The sequence below is a fragment of the Diabrotica virgifera genome, chromosome 8 (genome assembly GCF_917563875.1).
Source record: "Diabrotica virgifera virgifera chromosome 8, PGI_DIABVI_V3a".
NCBI lineage: Eukaryota > Metazoa > Arthropoda > Insecta > Coleoptera > Chrysomelidae > Diabrotica > Diabrotica virgifera.
Genome location: NC_065450.1, coordinates 180,469,040 through 180,495,484, shown reverse-complemented (window position 1 = coordinate 180,495,484; position 26,445 = coordinate 180,469,040). Strand labels below are relative to the sequence as shown.

Sequence of the window (26,445 nt, the reverse complement as noted above, 5' to 3'; positions counted from 1 at the left end):
AGTCAGATTAAATAAATTATTAGAAGAATTTTTTTACTTAGCAACAACATTTTTATTTATTTTAGTAGTATTTTGTATTTTGACAACGAAACCCGATTTGGGCTTCGAAACGTTAAATAAAATCATTTTTTTGGTAAAATTGTGGCTTATTTCCCATTAAAAATAGTTTATTATAAAAATACCACAAGGAAATAGCTTCAGAATAATATACAGATAAAATAACGAAAAATTTACGAAATATTATTTATCAAAAGTGACACTGGTAGAGTACAGAATATAATATATTATTTTATCACTAAATTTACCAAAAGCAGTTGTATCTGTATAAAAGAATGCCTCGAAAAAATCGTAATTTCCCCAGTCTATTATATCATATTCACTTTTGCTAATATAATTTTTGTCGTTTTCAGTGACTGGATGACGGCAATCAGCAATACGGTGAGTATATTGGAATCTTTTTGGCTTTGTTAACGCTAACAATATATTTTTATCCGGGGTATAGCTAGGTAGAAATAAATTGGTCTCCTTTTTGTGTGATTTTATTTTGGCCTTTTTGCTTGCTTTGCAGATAAAAGGATTTTAGAAAATCCCTTACGTAAATATAATTAGCGAATTGAGGTAATGGATGGTCTTGCATGCATTGTTAACAGTGTTAGCGAATATAGAGTTAAAAGTGTGTTAGAGTATTAATTAGCTTATTTCCAATAATGAATAAAATCCATGAAGCTGCAAAAATAAGAATGGAGAAGGAAGACCTGAACATCATCGGAGTATACGGCCCAGAAAACAGTAAGCCCCAAACAACAAGAGAAATATTCTATGATCAATTGCAACAAGTAGTAGATCAAGTTAGAGGAAAGTTGATAATACTGATGGATTTTAACGCTTGGATAGGCAACCAAGTAATATCTGGTATTAAACACAAACATAACGAGAATGTCAAAAACGAACATAGAGAACTGATGATAATGGTAGAGGAAAAAAGTATGCTAAATTTGCAGTCACTCGAGCGTTATGGGGACCTATTGAGTTGTGATTAGAGATGGCGGTTTTTGACAAAAAACCGGTTTTCGGTTATACCGGTTTTTTTTGCTTACGGTTTAACCTGGCGGTTATAACCGGCCAAAAAAACCGGTTTTTGGAAAAACCGGTTTTCGGTTTTTTTAATCCAATAGGTTACAACGTTACATTTACAATTACAATTTTCCTCTCCTCCCAAAATAAAAAAATTCCCCAACCATTTCAACTTAAAAAAAAATTCCCAGACTCTTTGAAATGGGATTTAAAAAAAAATAATATCAACATAAATATTTTACTTAAAAATAAATTGGATAATGCAATATATCTTTTATTTTTACTACCATCAAAAAAAATTTATCATGTATTACTTTTAACACGTTTGTATATATATTTCTAGAATAGGTATTTAATAAATTTTAACTCATTTAATACTTCCTGTATGGGTGTATCGTTTTGAAAACGTAGGGAAATTCTTGGAGATTCGTATTCGTAATCAGTAATACGATATTAATAGGCAGAGCATTATTTTTGGTAATCAGATAAAATCATTTACCGACTTTCAATGTCAAGAGTTAAGAGTTTAGTGAGACACTTCTTATGTAATACAGACACTTCTTATGGTTAACAGACACTTCTTATGTAAATATTATGATTACAAATACCTTTTCAAGGAAATATTAAATAAAACTTAATAACTGACTCTGCTGGCTGATGTGAGATTGCACTTTCAGTTGGCTTCTGTATTTATAAAATAAAATAAAATTTGAATTATAGTTTTGTTTGGAATAGTTACTTGAGAATAATAATTATGATTGGGATCCCAAATAATACCTAACCTAATCCTAATCACCGTAAAAACCTAATAACCGGTTTTTACTTTAAAAAGAAAAAACCGGTTATAACCGGGACAAAAAAAATAACCGGTAAAACCGGTTATTGCGAAGTAAAAAAACCGGTTTTAGGTTTAAACCGGTAGGTTTTTCCCATCCCTAGTTGTGATTATTATTAGGTCCTAAAACCAAGAAAAGTTAAGTAAAATTTTCAATTTTACTGGTGGCTTTTCATTTTTTTAATTTAATTTTCCATTTCCAACAATCGTGTTTTCCGATTATAGCGTCATCTATCCACAATTCTACAATACTAAAAAGTTGGAAACATTTGAACTGTGGGTGTATAGAAGAATCCTGAAGATATCATGGACCGAGCATATAACAAACAACGAAGTCATGGGAAGAGTCAACAAAAGACTGGAAATATTGGAAACCATCAAGACACGAAAGCTGCAGTACCTGGGGCATGTTATGCGTAATGAGAGATACAACATGCTTCAGTTGATTATACAGGGGAAAATCCAGGGCAAGAGAAGTGTAGGAAGGAGACGAATCTCGTGGTTGCGTAACTTGAGGGAATGGTACGGATGCACATCAACCGAACTATTCAGAGCAGCAGCATCTAAGATCAGAATAGCCATGATGATTGCCAACCTCCGTCGCGGAGATGGCACATGAAGAAGAAGATCCACAATTCGAAAAAATGTCTCGAATAAAAGTTGCTTATATTTACGTAAAGAATCAAAATCTGCAATAAAAATTTGGGGGTCCATTTAAGATTTTAAAGTAACCCCCCATCCCACCTCCGTGGGGGACCGTGTTTGGTACCATTCGATAGATTTTTCAAAAACATTTTGAAAGGGTATTTTGCAGTTATTCGGTCTGATGTTTATTTTGCTAAATATCGCGGGGTTTTTGTTTAAAATTTTAAATTTATCCCCCATCCCTTTCTATCATTCGATAGATTTTTGAAAAGTATTCAAGACGTATTTTTTAGTTTTCCGATCTGACGTTCATTTCGAGAAATATTCGCTTTTTTGTGAAACTTTTAGACTAACCAATTTCCTTACGCCCCGCTCAAATCGTCAGATTTTTGAAATATATTTACACGCTTTTGCATGTACGTAACTTACCTTATCTTAATCTGACAATTTCGAGTATTTTTAAGGATAGATTTTTTTTCGTGCCCCCTTAACGAACTTCCCTGTGTTAAGAGCCAATATATGGTAGAGGTACTTGTGCAGGGTACCAGGTTTCTCCCCATATGGGGGAGACACCTTTTTTAACCACAAAGACCAAAACAAATATACAATCAACAGCATCCGTGGACAAAGTTCTATGATAGATTATGTTCTCACTAACAGAGATATCATTATTAATTATTATTATTAACCCATTAACGCCTACGAGTACCGTATCTTCTTATGGTGCCTATCCGTTACGGATGTTGGACACTAACATGGCTATTCTGACTTTGTTGACTGCTGCCCTGAAAAGTCCGGTAGTGGTTAAGTTAAACAATTTTCGCAGGTTATGCAGCCAGGATATTCTTCTTCGTCCTGGACCTCTTTTCCCATGCACTTTATCTTGAAGTATGGTCCGAAGTAGGTCATATCGTTGTTCATTGTGCATTATATGGCCCAGGTATTCCAGTTTGCGACGTTTTATGGTTACCACTAGTTCGAGCTCTTTACCCATTCTATGTAGAACTTCTTCGTTGGTAACTCTGTCTATCCAGGAAATCCTCAACATGCGTCTATAGCACCACATCTCAAATGCTTCGAGTCTCTTCAGTGATGCTTCAGTTAAGGTCCATGACTCCACGCCATATAAAAGAACGGAGAATACGTAGCATTTTAGTAAACGAACTTTTATTTCCAATTTTATATCGTGGCTGTTAAAGATTTTATTCATTTTGACGAAAGCTGATCTTGCCTTCTCGATCCTTATCTTAATTTCCGTCGATTGGTCCCAGTGTTCATTTAAGTTTGCACCCAAATAACAAAAGTTGGTGATTTGTGTTATAGGTTGTTGGTTAACTAGTAATTGACCAGGTGGTATCCTATTTTTGCTTATAAACATGTATTTGGTTTTTTTGATGTTAAAATCAAGCCCAAACCTGCTACTTACTTCTGCCACCCTGGAGACAAGTGTCTGCAGACCTTCAAGACTGTCTGCAAAAATGACAGTATCATCAGCGTATCTTATGTTGTTCAATCGTTCTCCGTTTATAAGTATTCCCTCGTCTATGTCCGTTAGCGCTAGCTTCATAATGTGCTCTGAATATGTATTAAACAATAATGGGGACAATGTACATCCCTGTCGCACACCTCTTTTTATCTTTATGTCGTCTGTTAACTGATCCCCTACTCTAACGGCTGCAGTTTGTTCGTAATAGATATTGTTTATTATACGGCGATCTCTGCTGTCTAGACCAATTGAATTTAATATTTTCATCAGTTCGTCATGTTTTATTCTATCGAACGCTTTCTGGTAATCAACAAAACACACATATATATCACAATTCACGTCTCTACATCTTTGAAAGAGAACTTGTATTGCAAAAAGTGCCTCTCGAGTACCTAATGCATCCCTGAAGCCGAATTGTGTGTTTGTCATGTGTTCTTCACACTTTTTATATATCCTTTTATGTATAATTTTTAAAAAAGTTTTCAGTAGATGGCTCATAAGGCTTATTATTCGATAATCTTCACATTTTTTGGCATTGGGTTTTTTAGGGATTGTTATAAAAGTTGATCTTAGCCACTGTTGGGGTATTTTTCCACTTTGGTATATATTGTTGAAGATCAAGGTAAGTCTTTTACTTCGTCTTTATCCATAATTTTCAAAAATTCTGAGTAGAACTCGTCTGGTCCTGCGGCTTTTCCCTCCTTAATGTTGGTTATAGCAGCTTCTACTTCCGCTTCGAGAATAGGTGGTCCGGTATCGTCATTTTTATTTTGTGTGATGGTGACATTCCTATTGTCTTCAAATGTTGTTGTCACATAGTTCATCCATGTTGTTTTTGTTTCTTCAATATCAACTATTGGATTTCCTTGAGCGTCTGTTAAGTGTCCCGGCCTTTTTGATTTATAGATGCCTGCTGCTTCTTTGATCTTTTTGTGGAGGTTGAAGGAATCGTGTTTACGTTCCAATATCTCGATTTCTTCACACTGTTTTTCCAGATTTCTGTTTTTAGCTTCTCTGACAGCTTTTTTTATCTCTTTGTCTAGCAACTGATATGCAACGTAGTCTTTCCGCTTGGATTCTCTTCTTCTGTCCATCATCTGTAATATACCGTCGGTCATCCATGTTTTTTTCTTTTCTGTCTTTTTCGGTCGCAGGTATTGTTCTAGTATTTCCTTCCCAATGTTTTCTAAGTGGTTTATTTCTGTGTCAACATCATTAACTACTTCTGACTTAGATATGTTGTTCTTCAGATATTCCCGTACTTCTTGCTTTATGCCATCATCTTTTAGTTGTTTGAGATCGTATCTTATAGAATTAGGTTTGTGGATTTTTTTAAATTTCAGACGAAACTTACTGACAAGTGGGTTATGGTCTGACTTAATATCTGCACCAGGGTAGGTTTTCACTGATGTTATTGAGTTTTTGAATCTTTTATTTATTAAAATATAGTCAATCTGGTTTCTTATGAGATTTTCTGACGTGTCACCGGGTGAGCGCCATGTGTACAACTTTCTGGATGGTAATTTGAAGAGTGTATTGGTGATTACCAACTCTTCTTCCGTAGCAAATGTGAGTAGGCGTTCTCCTCTCTCATTTCGCTCACCCAAACCCCATGGACCTACTACTTCACCATAACTACCCTTACCGATTTTGGCATTAAAGTCACCCATAACTAGCGTTACTTCATTGGTTTTGAACTTACTTAGGACTTTCCTTAAATCGTAATAAAAAGCCTCTATTACTTCGTCTGATTTGTCTGCTGTGGGTGCGTATATTTGGATTATGTTGGTTTTTGCTGGGAATAAATCCAATTGAATGAGAATGACTCTCTCGGATATTGGAACAAAATTCGTAACGTATTTTTTTATTTGTTTATTTAAAATTATTCCGACGCCATGCTTATGTTGACCTCCTGTATTTCCAGAGTAATATACTTGGTGCTCGTTTATTTGACATTTTCCGGCATCAGGCCATCGCATGTCACTGATGCCCATTATATCGATATTCAGTCTTTCCATTTCATGGATGGCATTATAAATTTTGCCTGCTTCGTACATGGTCTTGACGTTCCAGGTGCATATTTTAAAAAACTGCTTAATTTTTATAGGCGTATCCTTTTCTTTTACTTGGGGGTTTCGCTTGCTAAAGACCTGGGGGGCCCCATGGTTCTGTGTTGTTATTCCTCCCCTGCCGGATCTTGCACTCCGATATACATGATCAGTAGTCTTCACTCTCAAAGCTGTAGCCATGATAGATGTACAAGAGATATCCATATGGATCTTTAATGTAGTGGTTTCTCCTTGCCTTCTACATCCTTACGCCGTTGACCTAGTTCTCGGTTCATCCGCCTTTAGGGCCAGTTTCCCAACCCTAGGACAAAAGAGTGCCCTACCACTTACCAACTCATCCGCCCGAAGCCGTTGGTAGGTAAGTGGGGGATTGCTTATACCGGCAATCACTCGGACGTCAGAGCCTCGTTTGTACCGTATGGAGCCAACAAATTGCGTACGCATCCGAGTCTATTTACCATATTATTTGGTAAAATTTCTCAGAGAGATTTGGCCTAGTTGTAGTTCAAGGTTACCTCTTCTTGAATGAACAACTCAAATTTAGTTTTATACCTATTTTCCAATGTAATAATTTTTTGAATTTACGGTTGGTTTTGTTTTTACCAAAATATGGACATTTGTCTCGTGTAAGTGTTTTATTACTAAAATCTTCAATAAACAACTAGTACGGGTTTTCGTAATATTTCATCTTTGGGATTTCGTAATTATTCCAAAAATATGGGTGTTCCCAAATGGAACCACTAGGCGGTTTGCTGGATATGTTGTTTTCACTATTCTTTTTTACTTTTCTTATTTTTAGAGAAATTTCTTTGAAAGAAGATCTCGATATAGCTTTGGAGGAAAACGAAAGTAATAACGATGTTTCTGCCGTTTACATGGAATCTTCATATACTAACATTTTTGACAGACCAAAATTCGGCAAATGAAGATGGCGCGGGTTTATTATCTATTTTATTAATTAAAACTGTTAAACATCATATTTTACTTTTATTAGGATTGTTTTTAACGAACTTTACATTTTCGGGGCTCAATCGCGGATCTAAGAAAGACAATTTCGTCATAAAGTTCGCGAAATACCGTAAAGTGATGTGTAATTTAAAAAATCGGCTCAAGTGACGTGACGTAATTTTTGGAAACTATTTATGACTGATCGTGAAACGTGGAAACTGTTGGGGACTTTCGGACTATTTAAACTATTGGTGACTTTCGTACTTTGGGAAACTGTTGGTGAATTGTTATGTTGGTGGAGTAGCCGGCTAGTACAGTGTAGACGACGCTGTTTAGGCAAATACGACGGCTGTTTGGGCAGTGACGACGACGACGTCGAGACGCAATCATAGCAAGCAGTATTACCAAGGAGAAATCAAGTGTGTTTGTTCCAATATTTTAAAAGTAGTCAAGACACTTTTTTCTGGTGTCGGAAAAGTAGAAATCTGACCAAAGATTATTTTTTCGAGGAATTGTGAACTGGAAACTTTGACGAAAAACAGTGAATGTTGAGAAAGAACTATCATAAATTATTTAACGATTAACTATTTTTTTGTTTTTTCATTGTTTTTTTTATTCATTTATTTTAGTAAATCATAACTTTGTTACTATTTGTAGTAAATATTGATAATTTTGAAGTAAAAGCGACTACAATTCTACAGTTCACATTAATACAATTTGCATACGGGAAAAAATAATCTAACCTTTTAGTTAAAAGATAATCTAACTTTTTGTTTTTTATTATTATATACCTTTTTAAAACTCAGTCTAAACAAACACTTAACGATTTTCCAAAAATTAGTTTAAATCTTAGGAATTCGGCATTAAGTGCTGTTAAGGCGTTGCATGTTGTTGCATACGGTGATAAAGGGTTGCCGCGACAAACGCGAAAGAACTTACGGAATTTTACAAATTTTGCGTGGGATAAAGATTCCGAGGAATATTCTACAAAATTGGAAGACGTAAAAAATAAGCTAAGTATGCAGGACTTAGTAGCAGTTTGCAATGTTTTGGATCTGAACTACGCTGATTCAGAGGACGAAGTGATTGAACGTATTTGTTTATTTTTGAACGACTTCAATTTTGAAGACGAAAATGACGATGAAGACGAAGACGCTAGCGACGATGACGGTGATAAAGACGTTTCTCACAAGCAAAACGGTAAAGACGTTACCGAAGACGATGGCTTTAATGAGGATAACGACGAAAATAGTGATAAAGACGCTTATCACGAGGAAGAAGGTAAAGACGTCACCGACAACGATAATAATGATGACGATATGGAGGATAAACGGACGACGGATTTATATAAGAGAAATAGATCAAAATCAAACAAAATCACAAGAGGTAGATTGAATGATTCATTTGCCTTAACTTTTAGAGACGTAGAGGACAGCATAAGAACGTTCGACGGAAAAGACGATTATCCCATAGGAAAATGGATCGCTGAATTTGAAGAAATTTCCAATCTGATGGGATGTAATGATTTGCAAATGCTAATGTTTGCTAAACAATCTCTAAAGGGAATAGCTAAACTGTATATACAGTCAGAGAAAGGAGTTAACCCATTAACCGCCAAGCAAAGAAATACTGCAATAATATGTAATATATTTGATTAACTAGAGTAGAATAAACTTAAACATTCGTAAAAAAATTATTTTACATTTTGATAATGGCAGGTGTCACAACAACAAAATGGTTCGTTTTCGAACCTTTGGCGGAAATGAGATATAAAAATTGAAATACACAATTTTATTTTTTTGTGAAAAGTCTCAAAACATTTAGAGTGTAAATGGACCTGGAAGTTTGGATAAACAAAAATAGTATGGTTAGAACATTGCCTACACCCTCTTCAGCTTCTTTCTCAAAAACGAAGTCGAACGGCCCTCTATCTTTTTTAGAAATTATTTTAGATATTTCCAGTTTACACTTTCCAATCCCGTATCTTGCACTGTACCAGTTGCATAAATTCGACAAATCGACATATTGTCTACAACACTACACAGCCTCCCTTATGTAGCCCCCTCCCCCATCCTAGATTATAACAAAACTGCATACCGGAATACCCGTCTTTCTAAAGGTACGTATCCACTACGTTCGTAATATTGGACCACCGAGGCACTGCCGCACGGTCGTTGGCGCACTCTTGCACGGTCCGGGAGCGCCAACCATCCAATATGTTCACAAACCTCTTGCACTCCGCGCTCCCTGCAACTGCTCCCATCTACATGCATGCGCTCCTCTACATATAAACCGCCACCTATTGGACCGTTGAGGAGGAGCGCACACTGTTGCATGGTCCGAGAGCGCCAACCATCCACTATGTTCACGAACTTCTTGCGCTCTGCGCTCCCTGCAACTGCTCCAATCGATACGGTATGCGCCCCCTTACATATAAATTGTCCACAGATTGGAGCGCCGAGGCAGAGTGCGCACAAGTGCACAGTCCGGGAGCGCCAAACGTGTCCACTATGTGGAGCTGTTGCAGGAGCTCGGAGCGCAAGCACAGTGGATACGTGTTTTTACACATAATAAAGAAATATCCCAACAAATTACTGCCTGTGCATCACCTTGAACTTATTCCTGATCAGGCAGGATTATATGTCGACTTCCGCCAATGGTTCGTTATCGAACCATTATTTTCAAACACGAGATTTGATGACTCAGAAATTATATTTTTTGTATTTTTATAACAATTGGTGTACAAATAGGTTAAAAAAATAATGTTTTAATTTATTTGACCATAAAAGTGTTATACCAATAAAATTACTACAGTAAAAATAAAGTTGTGTCGAAGGATTGAAAATGTCGGACATTTAGAAAATATTTTTGTGATGAAAGCACGAGTTTGGAAATTAAACAAAATTAAATTTAGTTACACTTATATCTTGTGGTTGCTTAAAAAATACAAAGATATAAAAAAAATTAACGAATTGTCAAAAAAAATTCTACAAAGAAATGGTGCGTTTTCGCACCTTTGGCGCTAAATGGGTTAATAGCTGGAAGCTCCTGAAGAAAAAACTGACAGCAGAGTTTGAGAACAAAATAAGTAGTGCTGAAATACACAGAATGCTGATGAATAAAGAGAAGAAATAAGGTGAAAGCGTACAAGAGTATGCACTAAAAATGAGAGAAATCGGTTGCAGAGGAAACATCGAAAATGAAGTCATAATGCAGTATATAATTGAGGGAATTATGGATGACCCTGCTAATAAAGTAATACTTTATGGTGCCAAAAATTTCAATGACTTTAAAGAGAAAATTAAACTGTACGAGTTAATTAAAAAACAGACGACGCAAAAATCAGTTAAAACCGAGACGCATAAAAAGACGTTGAGCGCCTCAAAGTAGGAATAAAAAGAAAGAAAAATGTTTCAATTAAGGAAGGCAAGGACACAGATTAAAAGATTGTCCTGACAAAGCCAAGGGAGTGAAATGTTTTCGATGCCATCAGTTTGGATATATCTCTTCTAGATGCAATGACAGAGAAGAGGAACCATCAACTTCTGGGCATGTAAATGTTATTGAATTGGGCTATAAAAACTCGGTGACATTGAAGTTTTGAAAAACATCACTACGTGCATTATTGGATACAGTAAGTGACATCAGTTCAGTAAGAGAGGATATTTTTGAAAAATATTTTGATGACATGATTCTTTTACAAAACGTATTACATTTATGCTGATTAGGAGGTACGAGAGTTAAAACTTTAGGTTTATTTAATAAAATGGTAGAAATTCAAAGAGGGGATTTAAATATTTTGTTTCATGTTATTCCAAGAGCAGCACTAGACGTGGAAATTATTATCGGAAACAATATACTGAGACAAGCGGAGGTTAAAATAACCGAAGACGGGATAATTTTATGTAAAAAAAGAGTAGATACTTTTCTAAGGAGGATTACAATAATTAGCGAGACGACAGTCAATAATGATTTCCAGCTGAACCATACAGAAGATACAAAAATAAAAACGCAGATAGAGGAATTCGAAGACTATTGCGAAAGTGAAGATATAAAACATGTAAAAATTACAACAGGCGTACCAAGAACAAAGAAGATTTGAGGATGAAGGAGATCATAGAACAGGAGATAATTAAACAATTTGATGAAGATAGAGAGATGCTGAGAAACGAGAGTCGATGTCAGTTTCGATTAAGTAATAGGCCTACGGTGTTTCAAGGGTTTATTAGAAGCATTATATATAGAGAACTGCCGATTAATCAACCTGTGTTAGAGATTTATCAAGAAGAGATAGAAACAGAATTACATACAGACGCCAGCAGTTACGGATATGGAGCGTGTCTTTTACAAATATCGGAAAACCATAATAAACTTCACCCAGTTTATTGCATTAGCAGGAAAACAACTCCAGCCGAGGAAAATATATGAGTTATGAGCTAGAATTGTTAGCTATAATTCAAGCAGTGAAATAATTTCGTTTTTTTTTCTACTCGGAATCAAATTTAAAAAATATACAGATTGCTTCGCATTTACGAAGACGAGGTGTAGAAGGGAGTTAACTAGCAGAGTTGTCAGATGGTCATTAATACTGGAAGATTGTCGATACGAGCTGAAACACAGAAAGGGAACAAGGATGGCACGTAGACAGGTTAAGTTTATACCCGATAGTTATGGTAATGAACGGTTACTGAGTATATATGAAGACATGGATGCAGAACTACACGGAATTCGGGTCGAATTTGAGCAGGATGGCCGAATGTAGAATTGTAAATATTTTACCTTATTCGATTATTAGGAAAACGAAATCAGAGTCTCACAAATATGGACCTACGTTGGCCCAGATGGGTGGAACGAATTGGGATTACTACGGCAGCCGGTCCGAAATACTGCTGACGTTGAACCTTTAAGGCCTAATTAAGTAAGAATAACATTCGCAACTTTGAAACAATTTTAATAGTTTGCTTCTCATGGGAAAACGGAAAAGGGGGATTAGATGTATTTAAGAGAATTTGTTTTAGCGTGGGGGTGGTATGGTCATTCGATTTTGAGATTCTGAGGAAAGACATTGTATTTGGCAATAATCGAAGGGACGAAGTTTAAGACGTACTTATATATTGACAAGCTGGTCATATCGATACATTTTTGGCAAAGTAACGTAAGTGACATTTTATGTTTTTCCATTAAACTAAAGCTATTATTGTTTAGAAGGTACTGCCAAAGTGTAGTAAGCCTAGAATTAATTCAAACATAATATGTCTAGGCTTACAACACTCCGGCAGTACCTTCTAAACAATAAGAGCGTTTGTTTAATGGAAAAACATGATTCGCCAAAAATGTCACTTACGTTACTTTGCCAAAAATGTATCGATATATTAAGTAGATAAACGCGATTATTTCAAAGACAGCTTTTTTGTGAGAATTCGTAAAATTTTAGTCGCAATTACACAAACAGTTTTACATTTCGTCAATTTAAAAATATCTATAATTTAGTTATCTATTTTATTAACTAAAACTGTTAAACATCATATTTTACTTTTATTACGATTGTTTTTAACGAACCCTACATATATTACATTAAGTTTGCTATTGAATAAATTTAAAAACAACCTGCTAGATTTCACAATCATAAACTGGCCAGGATGACACGTTCCACAATTAAAATCACGTTCCACAATTAAAACTATCTCGGTTTTAATGTTCCCAGACATGAAAGTTTGTCGGACTAGATACCGGTAAGCTATTAACAAATTTTCAGGTTGAATCCAGGCCTATATACGAGAATTTTTGAGAAAAGAAAAATTTTATCTTTTCTTTTCAATACCGATTTCAGTTTTCTGCAAATAGTATTTGATGCCTTTTGGTTTAGATATGCCTTTTATTTTTTTTTGTAAATTATTTATTCCTGAAAAAAGCAGAACCTTTATTCCATTCGGAAAAAACTCATGTTCATATCTGATTTTTTTATCGCATTATGTTGGTAAATTCAACAAAGCGTATGCAAATGATACAACTGATAATACGTTTCGGCTATCTAACCTTCTTTACCCATATACCTGCTTTAGACATGTTTGCGAATAAATTAATACTCCTAAAGTCAGCATAGAGATGGGAATTTTCAATTTTTTTTTATTGAATAAATGAACTGAGAATAAAAATAAAGTGATAGGAACTTTGTAGTCCAACAAATAATTATACCGATAGTATTAGGTTTTTTTAAATTCCATCCCATGACGAAAGTTAAATAAAAATTTTATAATAATAATTAAATTACAGTAGGAAAAACCACAAGATCAAGGTAATACTAGTGTATGCTCCCAGAACATCCAGAAGGGGAAGTTGAAATGTTCCACAAAGATCTGATAACAGTATTAGAGAAAATTGGTACAAAATATACCATCATTGTTGAAGATTTCAACGCAAAATTGGGTGACAAAGAAGAAAAGACTGAAACTAGAATAGGGATGCATCGTTATTATAGCACACGAAATGAAAGAGATGAAAAATTATATACCCCAAAAATTTGCCGCTCATCACTTTAGTAACAAATTTTACCTAGGGTTGACATTGTGCGCATCCATATCTAACTCAAGATATTACTTTTTATTTTTAAACATATTGGTAAAACCACATTAACATTCGATAAATGTCCGTCTTAACAAATAATAATTTTTTCGTACTTCCGGGCCTAAAGTGACAACTTCACTCCCTTGTGACAGGTACTAAAGTGTCACATTTAATCCCTCCGGGATTAAATATTGACGAAACTCCCGGAACGATTAAATCACAAACAAACGAATTTAAGGGATATTTTATTGAAAAATATAATTAATTAGAATGGTAATTAACGTTAATATTCAAATTAATATTGTGACAGTTCGTCATATTGACCAGTCTTTCCTGGGTTAATGCAGCAGGTAACTGACGAGTAACAGATAGGTCCTTTTCATATTGAACTGGTGTTTGTTTCGAAGATCCTGCGGAAACAGGAAGCGAGAATGAGGACTGTGGCATAACTATAGTGGACGAATCGGCGACTTGACCAAATATTTTATCTGAAATTTTTTGTTTATTTTTAATAGACGATTCAATATATCCCTCGGCCACGTTGGAGGATTTCCATCCTCCATGTCTCTTCAGCACGTCTATTGTTGCTCCCGAATCAGCTAACAAAGACGCAGATGTGCGTCTAAAACAATGTCCCGTATAAGACGTCGCATTTTCTAATTTCAAGAAAGCTGCTATTTGCCGTGGAATTGTACCAAACATGTTTTTTCCTACTACTCGCGTAGTACATTCTTTGTTGATGTATTGAACAAAAAATTTTGAATGAGTTGTCCCTGTCTTTCGCAATGCCACATATTTCCGAAATATCGCCACAAAACTGATGGCACTGTTTTCTGAATTTTTGATCACAAAATTTCGGTCAATTTTATTTTTGGTGTTTCTAATCGCAATTAGGAAGGAATCGCCCAAATCTCTCACATCGTCGATTTCTAAATCAACCAACTCTTTTCCACGACAAGCTCCCGCAACGCCCAAAATAAGTGCAACCTACAAAAAAATTGATTTCTTAAAATTTCTGAATATAAACAAATTTCCAAATTTACCTTAAGCATTAAATATTTATCATCCGGAGCCTCCCGTAAGAACTGATCTACCTGCTCAGACGTGAGAATTCTTGACTTCTTTGGCTTAAATCCCTCATTTCTTCTCTTCAAAAAAGCTAATAATTTTGGAAATTTACTTATATCAATATCTTCTCTAATGTTAATAACCGATTTCAGCATTGAGTAATGTGCCCAGAGAGTTGAGGCACAAACCGCTTTTGATTTATCATCGAAGTAGACTAACAGCGCATTTTCAGTAGGTTGTCTCACATTTTTTAAGCGGCACCACTTTTTAAAAGCATCGTACTGCTGCTCGTATAGTTTTCTAGATTTCGGTGGTAACAATTCTTCACCTACTTCGGCTGCTCTTTTATCAATATCAGATACACCTTCTTCACTCATGATACCAATAATTATCAATAACAATGTTTCTTTACAATGACACTAGTAATGACAATGTTTCTAAATTATAACTGTCACAACGCAATGTTACTATGGTAACTTATTTTAAAGACAGTTTATTAAATGAGTTGAAGAGAGAAAAAACTGATTGAAATTATTGAAATAATTAATAAAATCATACCGGAAGTACGAAAAGTATCGTATATACCTTGCGACTGAAGTACATTTAATCCTTCAGGTAAATTATGGCCCTCCCTGCGGTCGGGCCATAAACTTTACCTTCAGGATTAAATGTACTACTTCAGTCCCGCGGTATATAATGTACTATTGAAAAAATTTGGACGAAATAAGTGTATTATAAGGAAATACGCATTAGGTGTACATGTTTTACCCAGCCTTGGGCGTTTAATAGTCCAAGCTGTGGGTGAAAAATAGGTGATTTCAGGATATAATTCAGGAATTTTGAAACGTAGGTATCAGGTGATGTTGGACTTCTACTAAAATGTAACCAATAATTTTGTGAGCGTTTTTATTTAAGCCGTTTTATTTGTTAAAATTGCAATTTTTAAATATTTTTAATTTTGCAGCTTAGGATATTTATTTTAGAGAAAAATTTTAACATTGTAGGTTTTTAAATTTACTACAAATTTCTGCATTTTACTACAAATTTACTTTAACTTAAGCTGTGGCAAGTTCAATTTCATTAATTTGTTATTGCAAAATAGCCTGCGAAAATCCAAAATGGCCGGTTTTTACAATTGCAATATTTATTGTAAAAATAACTTTTTTAGTTGGTCGTAGAATCGTGATCCATCGATAGATCGTGAATTCCATCCCTTATGGGAGGTGAAAAAATATACGTTCAAAATAAGTCCGGAAATGGATAAACTGAATAACTTTAAGCAACTTTTGTTCTAATGCAATAAATTAATACTTTACAAGTTATTTGCGAGTAAATACGTTCATTTTTCCAAAAATAAAAAAAAAACAAGCTTTAGGCGGTTTTTTGCAAATAACTCAAAAAGTTAGTATTTTATCGAAAATATCCATCCGTTTAAGCAAAACAATAGCCCATAAAAAAGTAAAAAAAATGGTGTGTACGTATTAGATCTCTACACCCAGTAAGAGAAGAGTTCTAAGTAATAAAAAATAGGTTCATACTCGCCCATTTCGAAATTGAATATTTCAACGTGAAATAACCAAAAAATTAACTTTTTGGGGAAAACTCATTACAACTTGTTTAAATTTATTAAAAAAGCTTTATTTTTATTTTTAATAAAAGTTTCTAGCATAAAATTAAGGAAGTTATGCTCAAAATAAAGTTGGTCCCCTTATTTTTTTGGTAAAAAGTTCACAAGTTGCTTTATACAGGGTGAGGCAGATAAAGGGCCTATTAGAAATATCTCGAGAACTAAAGGTAAGAAAATCATGAAAATTGTTGTACAGAGGTTTTGAGGTGTGGACTATTGAAAGAAAATATTTTGGTCTCTTTGCTACTTCCGGTTATACCGGAAGTTGATTTAAACTTCGTTTTTTTAAATGAAACACCCTGTATATTTTTACATTTTTGGATTCTCCTCGATTTCTTCTTTCTTTAAATATAAGGTTTTGTAATATTATACAGGGTAGGTTAAAAGATAATTACGTTTTCTTATTAATTTCGTAGCAATATTCACACCCTGTAGGCTTGTAGTAGTTTGACATAATAAATTCTATTTATATTCAAATGATTTCTAATATAGTCTTCTATTGTTAACAATTATTAGTATAGCTAAATTTTTCGTTTTAGTATACAGGGTTGGTCGAAACAGGGAATGAGTATTTTCTGAGTTTTCTTAAATGGAACATCCTGTATTTTAGTATTGTAATGAAATGTTGTTTTATGGTACATTTTAATTACTTAAGCACTCCCTATACCTAACTGCTTTAATTTGTGAGTTATTGGTGATTCAAGCAAAACATTAATAATTGCAACAAAAAATATGTGAAATTGTATTAGGTTGGCCGTGAAAATATTCAATCACAAATAATTTTTTGGAAATAAATACATATTAATCTAGACTGATACTTAAAATTGCCAATAATGGTTGAACTGTCAAAATATCATAGAAGTTAAGATTGTTGGTGCGATTAACAATTAAGCACAAATTAAAGCAGTTAGGTATAGGGAATGCTTAAGAAATAAAAAAGTACCATGAAATATCGTTTCATTATAATACTAAAATATAGGGTGTTCCATTAAGAAAACTCAGAAAATACTCATTCCGAGTTTAGACCCACCCTGTATACTAAAATTAAAAATTTAGCTATACTAATAATTGCTAACAATAGTAGACTATATTGAAAATCATTTGAATATAAATAGAGTTTATTATGTCAAACTACTACAATCCTACAAGGTGTGAATATTGCTACGAAATTAATTAGAATACGTAAATATCTTTTAACAAAACATTATATTTTAAGAAAGAAGAAATCGAGGAGAATCCAAAAATGTCAAAATATACAGGGTGTCCTATTTAAAAAAACGAAGTTATAGGCAACTTCCGGTATAACCGGAAGTACCAAATAGATGAAAATATTTTCATTAAATAGATCAGTCTTCAAAACCCCATTATTCCAATTTTCATAATTCATTTACCTTTGGTTCTCGAGATATTTCTAATAGGCCCTTTATCTGCCTCACCCTATATATTGTGTAATATATTGTTTATATGATCTGTAAATTTCATCGGTTCAATGTGCTTAGTTTTGAGGGGCTGTAGTTTAAAGGACTTGACCTAGTCAAGTCAATATTCACGAGTGTATGCAAATTTTGAACAGCCATATCTTAACCAATTCTTGGCTTACAGGAAAACAAAAAAATCCGAATTATTCACAAAAGCAAAACGTACATTTTTTAATGTTTGTGATTTTTTTAGTCACTAATAGATTTTAAGTTATTTCGAAAAAAAAACTTTATTTTCTCAAAATTAAAAATTAAAAAAAAAATTACTTTTTAAATCCAATTTTTTTAAATTAAGCCCTTTGAACCGATGATACAGATCATATTAATAATACATAAGTCAAATAACTTGTGAAGCGGTATCGATTAATTTGATTTAAGATGGTAATTAGGGGTCGACTTTCCCGAGTTTTTTGACAAAAAAAAACTTTATTTTGAACATAACTTGCTTACTTTTGATGATTGAAATTTTTTTAAAAATCAAAAATAAACCTTTTTTTAATAACTTTAAAAAAGTTGTCATGAGTTTTCTTCAAAAAGTGCATAATTTTTTGGTTACCTTCCAACTATTCAAGTTTAAATTTGACGAATATGAAATTATTTTTCATTAGCTACAATTTTGCTTCTACTGAGTCCAGGGAGTTCGTGCATACACCATTTCTTTTTTTTAATTTTTAATGGGCTATATTTTTGCTAAGGATGTTTTTTTCGAGAAATACTTACTTTTTGAGTTATTTGCAAAAAACCGCCTGAAAACGTGTTTTTATTTTGTTGAAAAATGAACGTATTTACTCGAAAATAACTTGAAAAGTGTTAAGTTAGTGAAAAATAATTTAAAACAAAAGTTGCTTAGAAGTAGACAGTTTATCCATTCCCGGACTTATTTTGAACGTATATTTTTTCACCACTCATAGGGGGTGAAACTCACCTCCCGGGCAAAAGCCCACATCGGCCCAATATGACTTTTCTTCTAGAAACATGTTATTTATGTGTGTGCCAAATTTCATGCCAATCCAAGCGGTTCTTTAAAATTTGGACCAAAAACCGTGATTCAATGTACTGAAAGTTATTAGGGCAACCGACACAATACATCCGCTCCACTTTAAAAATAATTTTTAATAATTAAATGTAATTTTCGTTTAAAATAATTTTTATTTTATGATAAAAGTCTTTCTTTAGTCAATAAATGTTAAACAATTTCTTAATTGTTATAAATAAAGTCACTACGATTTAAGAAAACAAAAACAATTATCTCAGCTTCGGTTGGTAGTAGAAAACTTGTATTTTAATTTAAATCTTCGTTTTGTTTTCAGCAATAATAATCTGCAAGTTAGAAACTCCTAGGATGTATAGGGGCCGTTTCAGTTTTAACGAAATTTGCCCCCGTATTTTCAAAAACCCGAAAAAAGAGGTTGAAAAATTATTGATGCATTTATTTACATCAAATTATGAAAATATAAATCTTTAGAAGAAGAGTGGATCTAGGATTAACTCTACGATTTTTTTCAAAAAGTTATAGCTTTCGACAATAAATTTGACCTCTCGGGGATAAACAATTTATAATCCAAGCAACAACTTCATCAATCGGGCTTTATAATTTTTTTATGTTTTTAATTGAAAGATCTTCATTTTAAAGTCTTACAGAATAAAAAAAAGTTATTTTTACAATAAATAATGCAATTGCAACAAACGGTCATTTTGGACATTTCGCAGGCTGTTTTGCAATAACAAATTAACGAAATTTAGCTTGCCATAGTTCAAGATGTAGGTTTTTAATTTATTCCAACTTTCTATTTAAAATTTTTTTCTCTAAAATGAATATTAGTGCGGCAGATTCGTGCAAATAATATAAGAATTTTGCATTTAATGATAGAAGCATATAATTTGGACCACATATACTACACATATAAAGCTTCAAAATTATGTAGGAGGCCATCTCAGATTTTGCCTTTTACAAAAATGGCGGGGATTCAAAATGGCGACTATACATATGTGACTAAAAGCACGATAACTTTTGAACGAGACTTCAGATTTCAACCAAATTTGATACATAGGTTCTTTTTTGATGTATAAGATTGAGGTCTTGAACCGGAAGAATTGCTTTACCAAAAAGTGTGTTTCCTGGATCTTATGTAAAAATATGTTGTTTGTCTTTCAATTATTTCTCCCTGTATGTAATAATTTTTCAAATAGTTAATACGGCCATTAAAAAGAGCGTAAAAATATTTTTTAGATAATATTTTTATCTTTTTAGCTATGCTAATTACCATTTAGTAAGTGGAAAACGTATCTTCACATGTACCTCTATGCGGCAGATTCGTGAAAATATTATAAGAATTATGGTGCATTTAATGGTAGAAGCATATAATTTAGACCACATATACTACACATATGGAGGTTCAAATTTAGATACGAGACCATCTCAGTTTTTGTTCCTTTTACAAAAATGGCTGCATTCAATTTGGCGACTATACATATGTGACTAATAGCACGATAACTTTTGAACGAATGTCAGATTTCAACCAAATTTGGTATAAAGGTTCTTTTTTTGATGAATAATATCGAGGTCTTGAACCGGAAGAATCGGTTTACCAAAATTTGTGTTTTTACTGTTTTTTATGTAAAAATATGTTGTTCCTTTTTCAATTCTTTCACCCTGTATATATTAATTTTTCAAAAAGGTGATACCGTTGTTGAAAAGAGCGTAAAAGTATTTTTTAGGAAATATTTTAAACTCTTTAGTTATATTATTTACCATTTAATACATGCATAACTTATCTTCAGATGCAGGTACCTATGTGCGACAGATTCGTGCAAATAATAATACAAGAATTATTATATAATGGACCACACATACTACACATACAAAGATTCAAATTTAGATATGAGGCCATCTCAGATTTAGTCTTTTACAAAAATGGCGGGTATTCAAAATTAATCTGCGGCCCATAGGTACATGTGAACATACGTTGTGCATTTATTAAATGGTAATTAACACAACTGAAAAGTTCAAAATATTTCCTAAAAAATATTATTAAACTCTTTTCAATGGCTTTATTAACTTTTTGAAAAATTGATATATACAGGGTAAAAGAATTGAAAAAAACAACATATTATTACATAAAATAACAGCAAAAACACAAATTGTGGTAAACCGATCCTTCCGGTTTAAGACCTGGATATTACTCATCAAAAAAAGAACCTACAGACCAAATTTGGTAAAATCCTGACGTTTCGTTCAAAAGTTATCGTGCTATTAGTAACATATGTATCGCCATTTTGAATGCCCGCCATTTTTGTAAAAGAAACAAAAACTGAGATGGCCTCGTATCTAAATTTGAACCTTATTATGTGTAGTATATGTGGCCTAAATTATATGCTTCTAACATTAAATGCACAATAATCCTTATAATATTTGCACGAATCTGCCGCATATAGGTACACGTGAAGATAGGTTTTGCATTTATTAAATGGTAATTAACATAACTAAAAAGTTAAAAATATTTCCTAAAAAATATTTTTTTCTACAACCGTGTTAAAAATGCAATTTTTAGCACTCCATACGACCGTTAAAAATGCTACTTTAAGGCACTAGTGCTTTAAAATTGTTATGGCACTGCAATTCGTATTGACAGTATAGGCAATTTTGATGTAATGTCAAAAAAATATAAAAATGGAATGTCAGTCAAGTTCAAGTAAAAGCTTTTGTAAATATTGTCCTGTAATTACGTTTGTAGAAAAAATATTGTATGATATGCGTGTTAAAAAGTACATTTTTAAGGCATTCATGTGAATTGCAGAACTCGTTATCGCTCATTTTGCAAACTTTCACATGCGTGCCTTAAACGTGTACTTTTAACACTTATATCATAAATAACGATTACGCTCTTTTCAATGGTGGTATTAACTTTTTAAAAAATTAATACATACAGGGTGAAAGAATTGGAAAAAAAACAACATATTATTTTTACATAAAAACCAGGAAAAACACAACTTCTGGTAAACCGATTCCTCCGGTTCCATACCTCGATCTTATATATCAAAAAAAGAACCTATATACCAAATTTGGTTGAAATCTGAAGTCTCGTTCAAAAGTTATCGTGCTATTAGTCACAATGTATAGTCGCCATTTTGAATCCCCGCCATTTTTGTAAAAGGCAAAATCTGAGATGGCCTGATATCTAAATTTGAACCTTTATATGTACAGTATATGTGGTGCAAATTATACACTTCTATCATTAAATGCACAATTGTTTCACATATCGGCTGCACTATATCCTGTTGCAAAATTAAAAACCTTTTAAAATTGCAAATTTAACGAATGAAAAACGTCATAAATAAAAAAGCGCACAAAATTTTTGTTTACATTCTAGTAGAAGTTACTCCTGGCATCGTCCTTTACAACACCTGATAGGTTTTAAAAATTCCTGAAATATACGACACCTTTTTTCACCCACAACCTGTGGTTTAAGAGCTTAACTAGTAACATCCGCTTTTACATCAATATCGATCTAATTTTTTTTGTTTCAGTTGCCGCCCCCTCCACACCTGCCTCTAAATGACAAAAGATTATCGCTTACCCCGCAGCAGAAACAGGACATTGTCGTTAGTAAACGTAAGTACAATTAGTTATATCTACCGACATAATTAAAGGATAGGGAAGATAGACACTTACGGATAAACTTGGGGGGTTTAGGTCAGGTTTTGTGTTCTGTCTGCCTCAGCCGGAAACTACCCCAATTAATGCTATGATAATGTAGTTTCAATATAGAAAATTTTAGTGTAACTCAATAACTGGAGCAGTATTTTTAGTTTGTATGAAAAATTTCAATAAAATAATAGTCAATGTTTTGTGATATTTGGATATTGCGTCAGTCAATGAGAGCAAAAAAATGGTATACCTCCGAATTATTTCCTACTACATGGATTTTATTGAACGTTTGGGAATAGATAGCATCTGCTTATCTCTTAATACAAAGTCTACCCAATATTACAAAATATGTCTCTTTTATCTTAAGGGTGGTTCCCATCCCTTCTCGTGGAAACTTTTGTTGGTTTAGTCGCGAAAATAATCACGGAAGTACTTGGAGAACCTTACTCTAAGCCAAAACTGTTCTATATTTTTTTAACTCAATGCTTTTCGAGTTATTCACAATTGACAGAACATCCCGATGACTATAACTTTGGGCACCTCAGAAAATTTAGTTATCTGGAAACAGCAATAACTGAAGACAATAACGGATCACAAGAAATAAACAATATGATCCAAGCCGGCAGTAGATGTATTTATGTCCTTCAAAACCTAATAAAATCGAAACAATTAACATACAAAGATAGACCTGTATAAAACAATCATACGACCCGTAGTGATGTATGGTACCGAAAGGGGGCGATGACAAAGGGACGACAAAGGAAACTTACCTTGACGACAAAGAAAACGAAGGGACACTACGTGTTTGGTAAAGAAAATTTACAATTTTAATTGGGAAATAAGCCACAATTTAACTTGAAAAATTATTTTAGTGACGTTTTGACTGCACCTCGGACGTGGTTATCAAAATACAAAATATTAATAAATTAAACAAAAATGTTAAACAAAAATAATATAGCAGGAGACCTTAAAGGTATGGGCGTGGAAAACTAGATGGAGATTACTCAAGACAGAATAGAATAGAATAGAAATATGCTTTATTGTCATGAAAAATTTAACAATTTTATAGACAAAGCTTACAAGAATCATAAATACGAACAATAACAAATAACAAATACAATTTATTAAATTATATAAATCGTCTATATAAATAAAAATAATGAAGAGAAACAAAAAAAAACAGTAAAAATCTATTGCAAAATTTAAAAAAAAAATTTGCAAATTGCATATTCTACCTTAAGAAATTTAATAAGTTAAGTTAAGCTGCTGCATATGACACTCAAATATAGATTAAGATTATACTTGTAAATAAGAATACTGTACTTTCTTAGTTATTGGTTAAGAAACTCTGCTGTTGAATAATATGGTCTTTCAGATAAATAGGCTTTAGTCATTTTACGGAACTTGGGGAGAGATGTTGCAGATTTAAGTTGTAGAGGGAGATGGTTGTAAAGTTTTTTTGCAGAATATAATATAGATTTCTTTACTAACTCACTGGACGGGATCGGTAAATAGATGTCAAAGGTAGAATTTCTGGTGGAATAGTCATGTCTAGGTCTTGTTGGAAAGACATGTAGATGTTTACGAATTAAGCAAACAGTTTCTAAAATATATAAAGAAGGTAGTGTTAGAATCCTGTGATCTTTGAAGTAGCTTCTGCAATGTGTTGTTCTTCTGAGGCCAAACAGATATCTTATTGCTCTTTTTTGTAATTTAAAAATAACATCAGTTTGGGCAGCCGTAACAGAACCCCAAAAAGGGAGACCATATAGAAGATGTGACTCGAACAAAGAAAAATATGTTATTTTGGAAGAGGCTAAATTCATTTCCTTCGAAACAGATCTTATTGCAAAGCAAGCTGAGGATAGTTTCTTGCTTAACACATCAATATGGAGGGACCATTTCAGATTGCTATCTAAAAAAAATACCAAGAAACTTTACAGAATCAACGATACTGATCTGGCTGTTATGAAGAGGTAAGGGTTGAAGAGCTCCTTTATAGGACAATGCTACTGTTTTATCTACGTTAAAAGAGAGTAAATTTGAATCGGACCAAGATTTTATTGTAAGTAGGTCAGAAGTTATAGTAGCATGAAGAGTTGCGATATTTGAGTTGCTCCAAGTGATACTTGTATCATCAGCAAAAAGAAAAACTTTTCCATCGATTTTTAAGCTAGTGATGTCATTAATAAAGATAAGGAAAAGTAGAGGACCCAATACTGAACCTTGTGGTACCCCACATACAACATTTTTGAGACTAGAGTCTGTATCATTTGCTCTAACCAGTTGTTTCCTATTATCCAAGTAAGATTGAAACCAGTTCGAAGAAATACCTCGAATTCCGTAGAAATCTAGTTTTTTTATCAAAATATCGTGACTCACACAATCAAAAGCTTTGGCATAATCACAAAAAACAGTGGCAGTGTGCAGATTATTGTTTAATGCTTGATAAACCTCATGTAGTACACCAAACATGGCATCTGTGGTACATTTATTATTTAAAAAGCCGAACTGATTTTGTGATAAAATATTGTTATCAACGAGAAAGGACATAAGTCGGACTTTTATGAGTCTCTCAATAATTTTTGAGAGTACCGGTAGTAATGCAATAGGTCTATAATTGCAGGCATTTGATTTTTCACCACCCTTATGAAGAGGAATAATGATGGCCGTCTTTAGGCACTCTGGAAATTAACCTTTCTCAAAAGAATCATTAATTAGAGAGATAAGGACTCCCAACACACTGTCTGGGAGATTTGAGAAAATTTTTATGGATAGTCCATCGGTACTACAGGAAGATTTGCTTTTGATATTATTGATTGTCTGAATCAGTTCAGATTTATGAACCGGTCTTATAAAGAATGAATTCGAGACCTTTCCTGAATTAGGGAGATAGGAAATGGGATCTTGTTGTGACACAATAGTTGATTTATATTTTTACTCACATTAACAAAGTATTCATTTATATTTTCTGGGTCTGGAAGGGAAAATGTTTGAGCTGTGTGAGTTTTATTACGAATATCGTTTATTATGGACCAAGTTTCTTTTGCAACACTTTTAGAGCTTCTCAGACGATTTTGATAATACAATTTTTTAGCTGATTTTATAAGTTTTAAATAGACTGCCCTGTACTTGGTGATATATTCAGTAACAGAGACGTTGGTAGTAAATTTCTTGATGTACAGTAGTGAACGCATATTTTTGGCTGATATGCGGACACCTTTGGTAGTCCAGGGTTTGTGATACTTACTTACTTTCCGTGTCCGGAACACCAACAACTTTAAATTCTGTATTTCCAATGGTTGGCCACATAGATGGCCCTGTCATTTGCTATAATTAAGTCTTGTTCTGTGCAGGTCTCTCTCATCTCTGTGCATGATAGTAGATGCCGGCTGGTCTGAACCGCGCCACAGTCGCAGGTATCGTCCTCCTGGTATCCCCATTTTTTCAGGTTACTAGCACAACGTGAAACGCCGGTTCTTAGTCTGTTTAGCGCTTTCCAAGTCGGATACGGTAAATTGTGTCCAGCAGCCATTTCCTCCGAGGGAGGAAAATGTGTCGCAGTAGTTGACGCTTGCCATAGGTGTATTCGGCGCGTCTCTGGCGCTTCGGGGATGGATCTTGATGTTTTCAGGAAGCTTTTCCGAGATCTTAGTCTGCTTGGCTGAGTTTGGTGGTCATATAAGGGGTGTCTTCGGTCCGTCTCCTGCTTTTTCCGTTCTACCTCTGACGTGACCTTTCTCCTGATTGGTGGTGGAGCAATTCCAGCAATGGGGTATACCTCTTCGATAGGTGTCGGTTTCAGGCAACCCGATATTATACGGACCGTTTCATTTAGAGCCACGTCGACGTTCTTTGCGTGAGCAGAGTTTGCCCATACTGGTGCTCCAAACTCCGCGGCCGAAAAACATAATGCCAAGGCAGAAGTGCGGAAAGTGTGTGGTTGTGCTCCCCATTTTGTATTAGTTAGCTTGCGGATGATATTATTTCTGGCACTTACTTT

At 33.7% G+C, this 26,445-nt stretch overlaps 1 protein-coding gene across 1 annotated transcript in view; it reads left to right on the top strand.

The window, feature by feature from the left end:
• LOC114332169 (uncharacterized) overlaps positions 1-26,445 on the top strand; it is a 400,535-nt gene that overhangs the window by 54,152 nt on the left and 319,938 nt on the right. The window contains exons 4-5 of the mRNA XM_050659182.1: positions 411-438; positions 22,322-22,406. Coding sequence (XP_050515139.1) covers positions 411-438; positions 22,322-22,406 — 113 coding nt within the window. The remainder of the gene's footprint in view (positions 1-410; positions 439-22,321; positions 22,407-26,445) is intronic.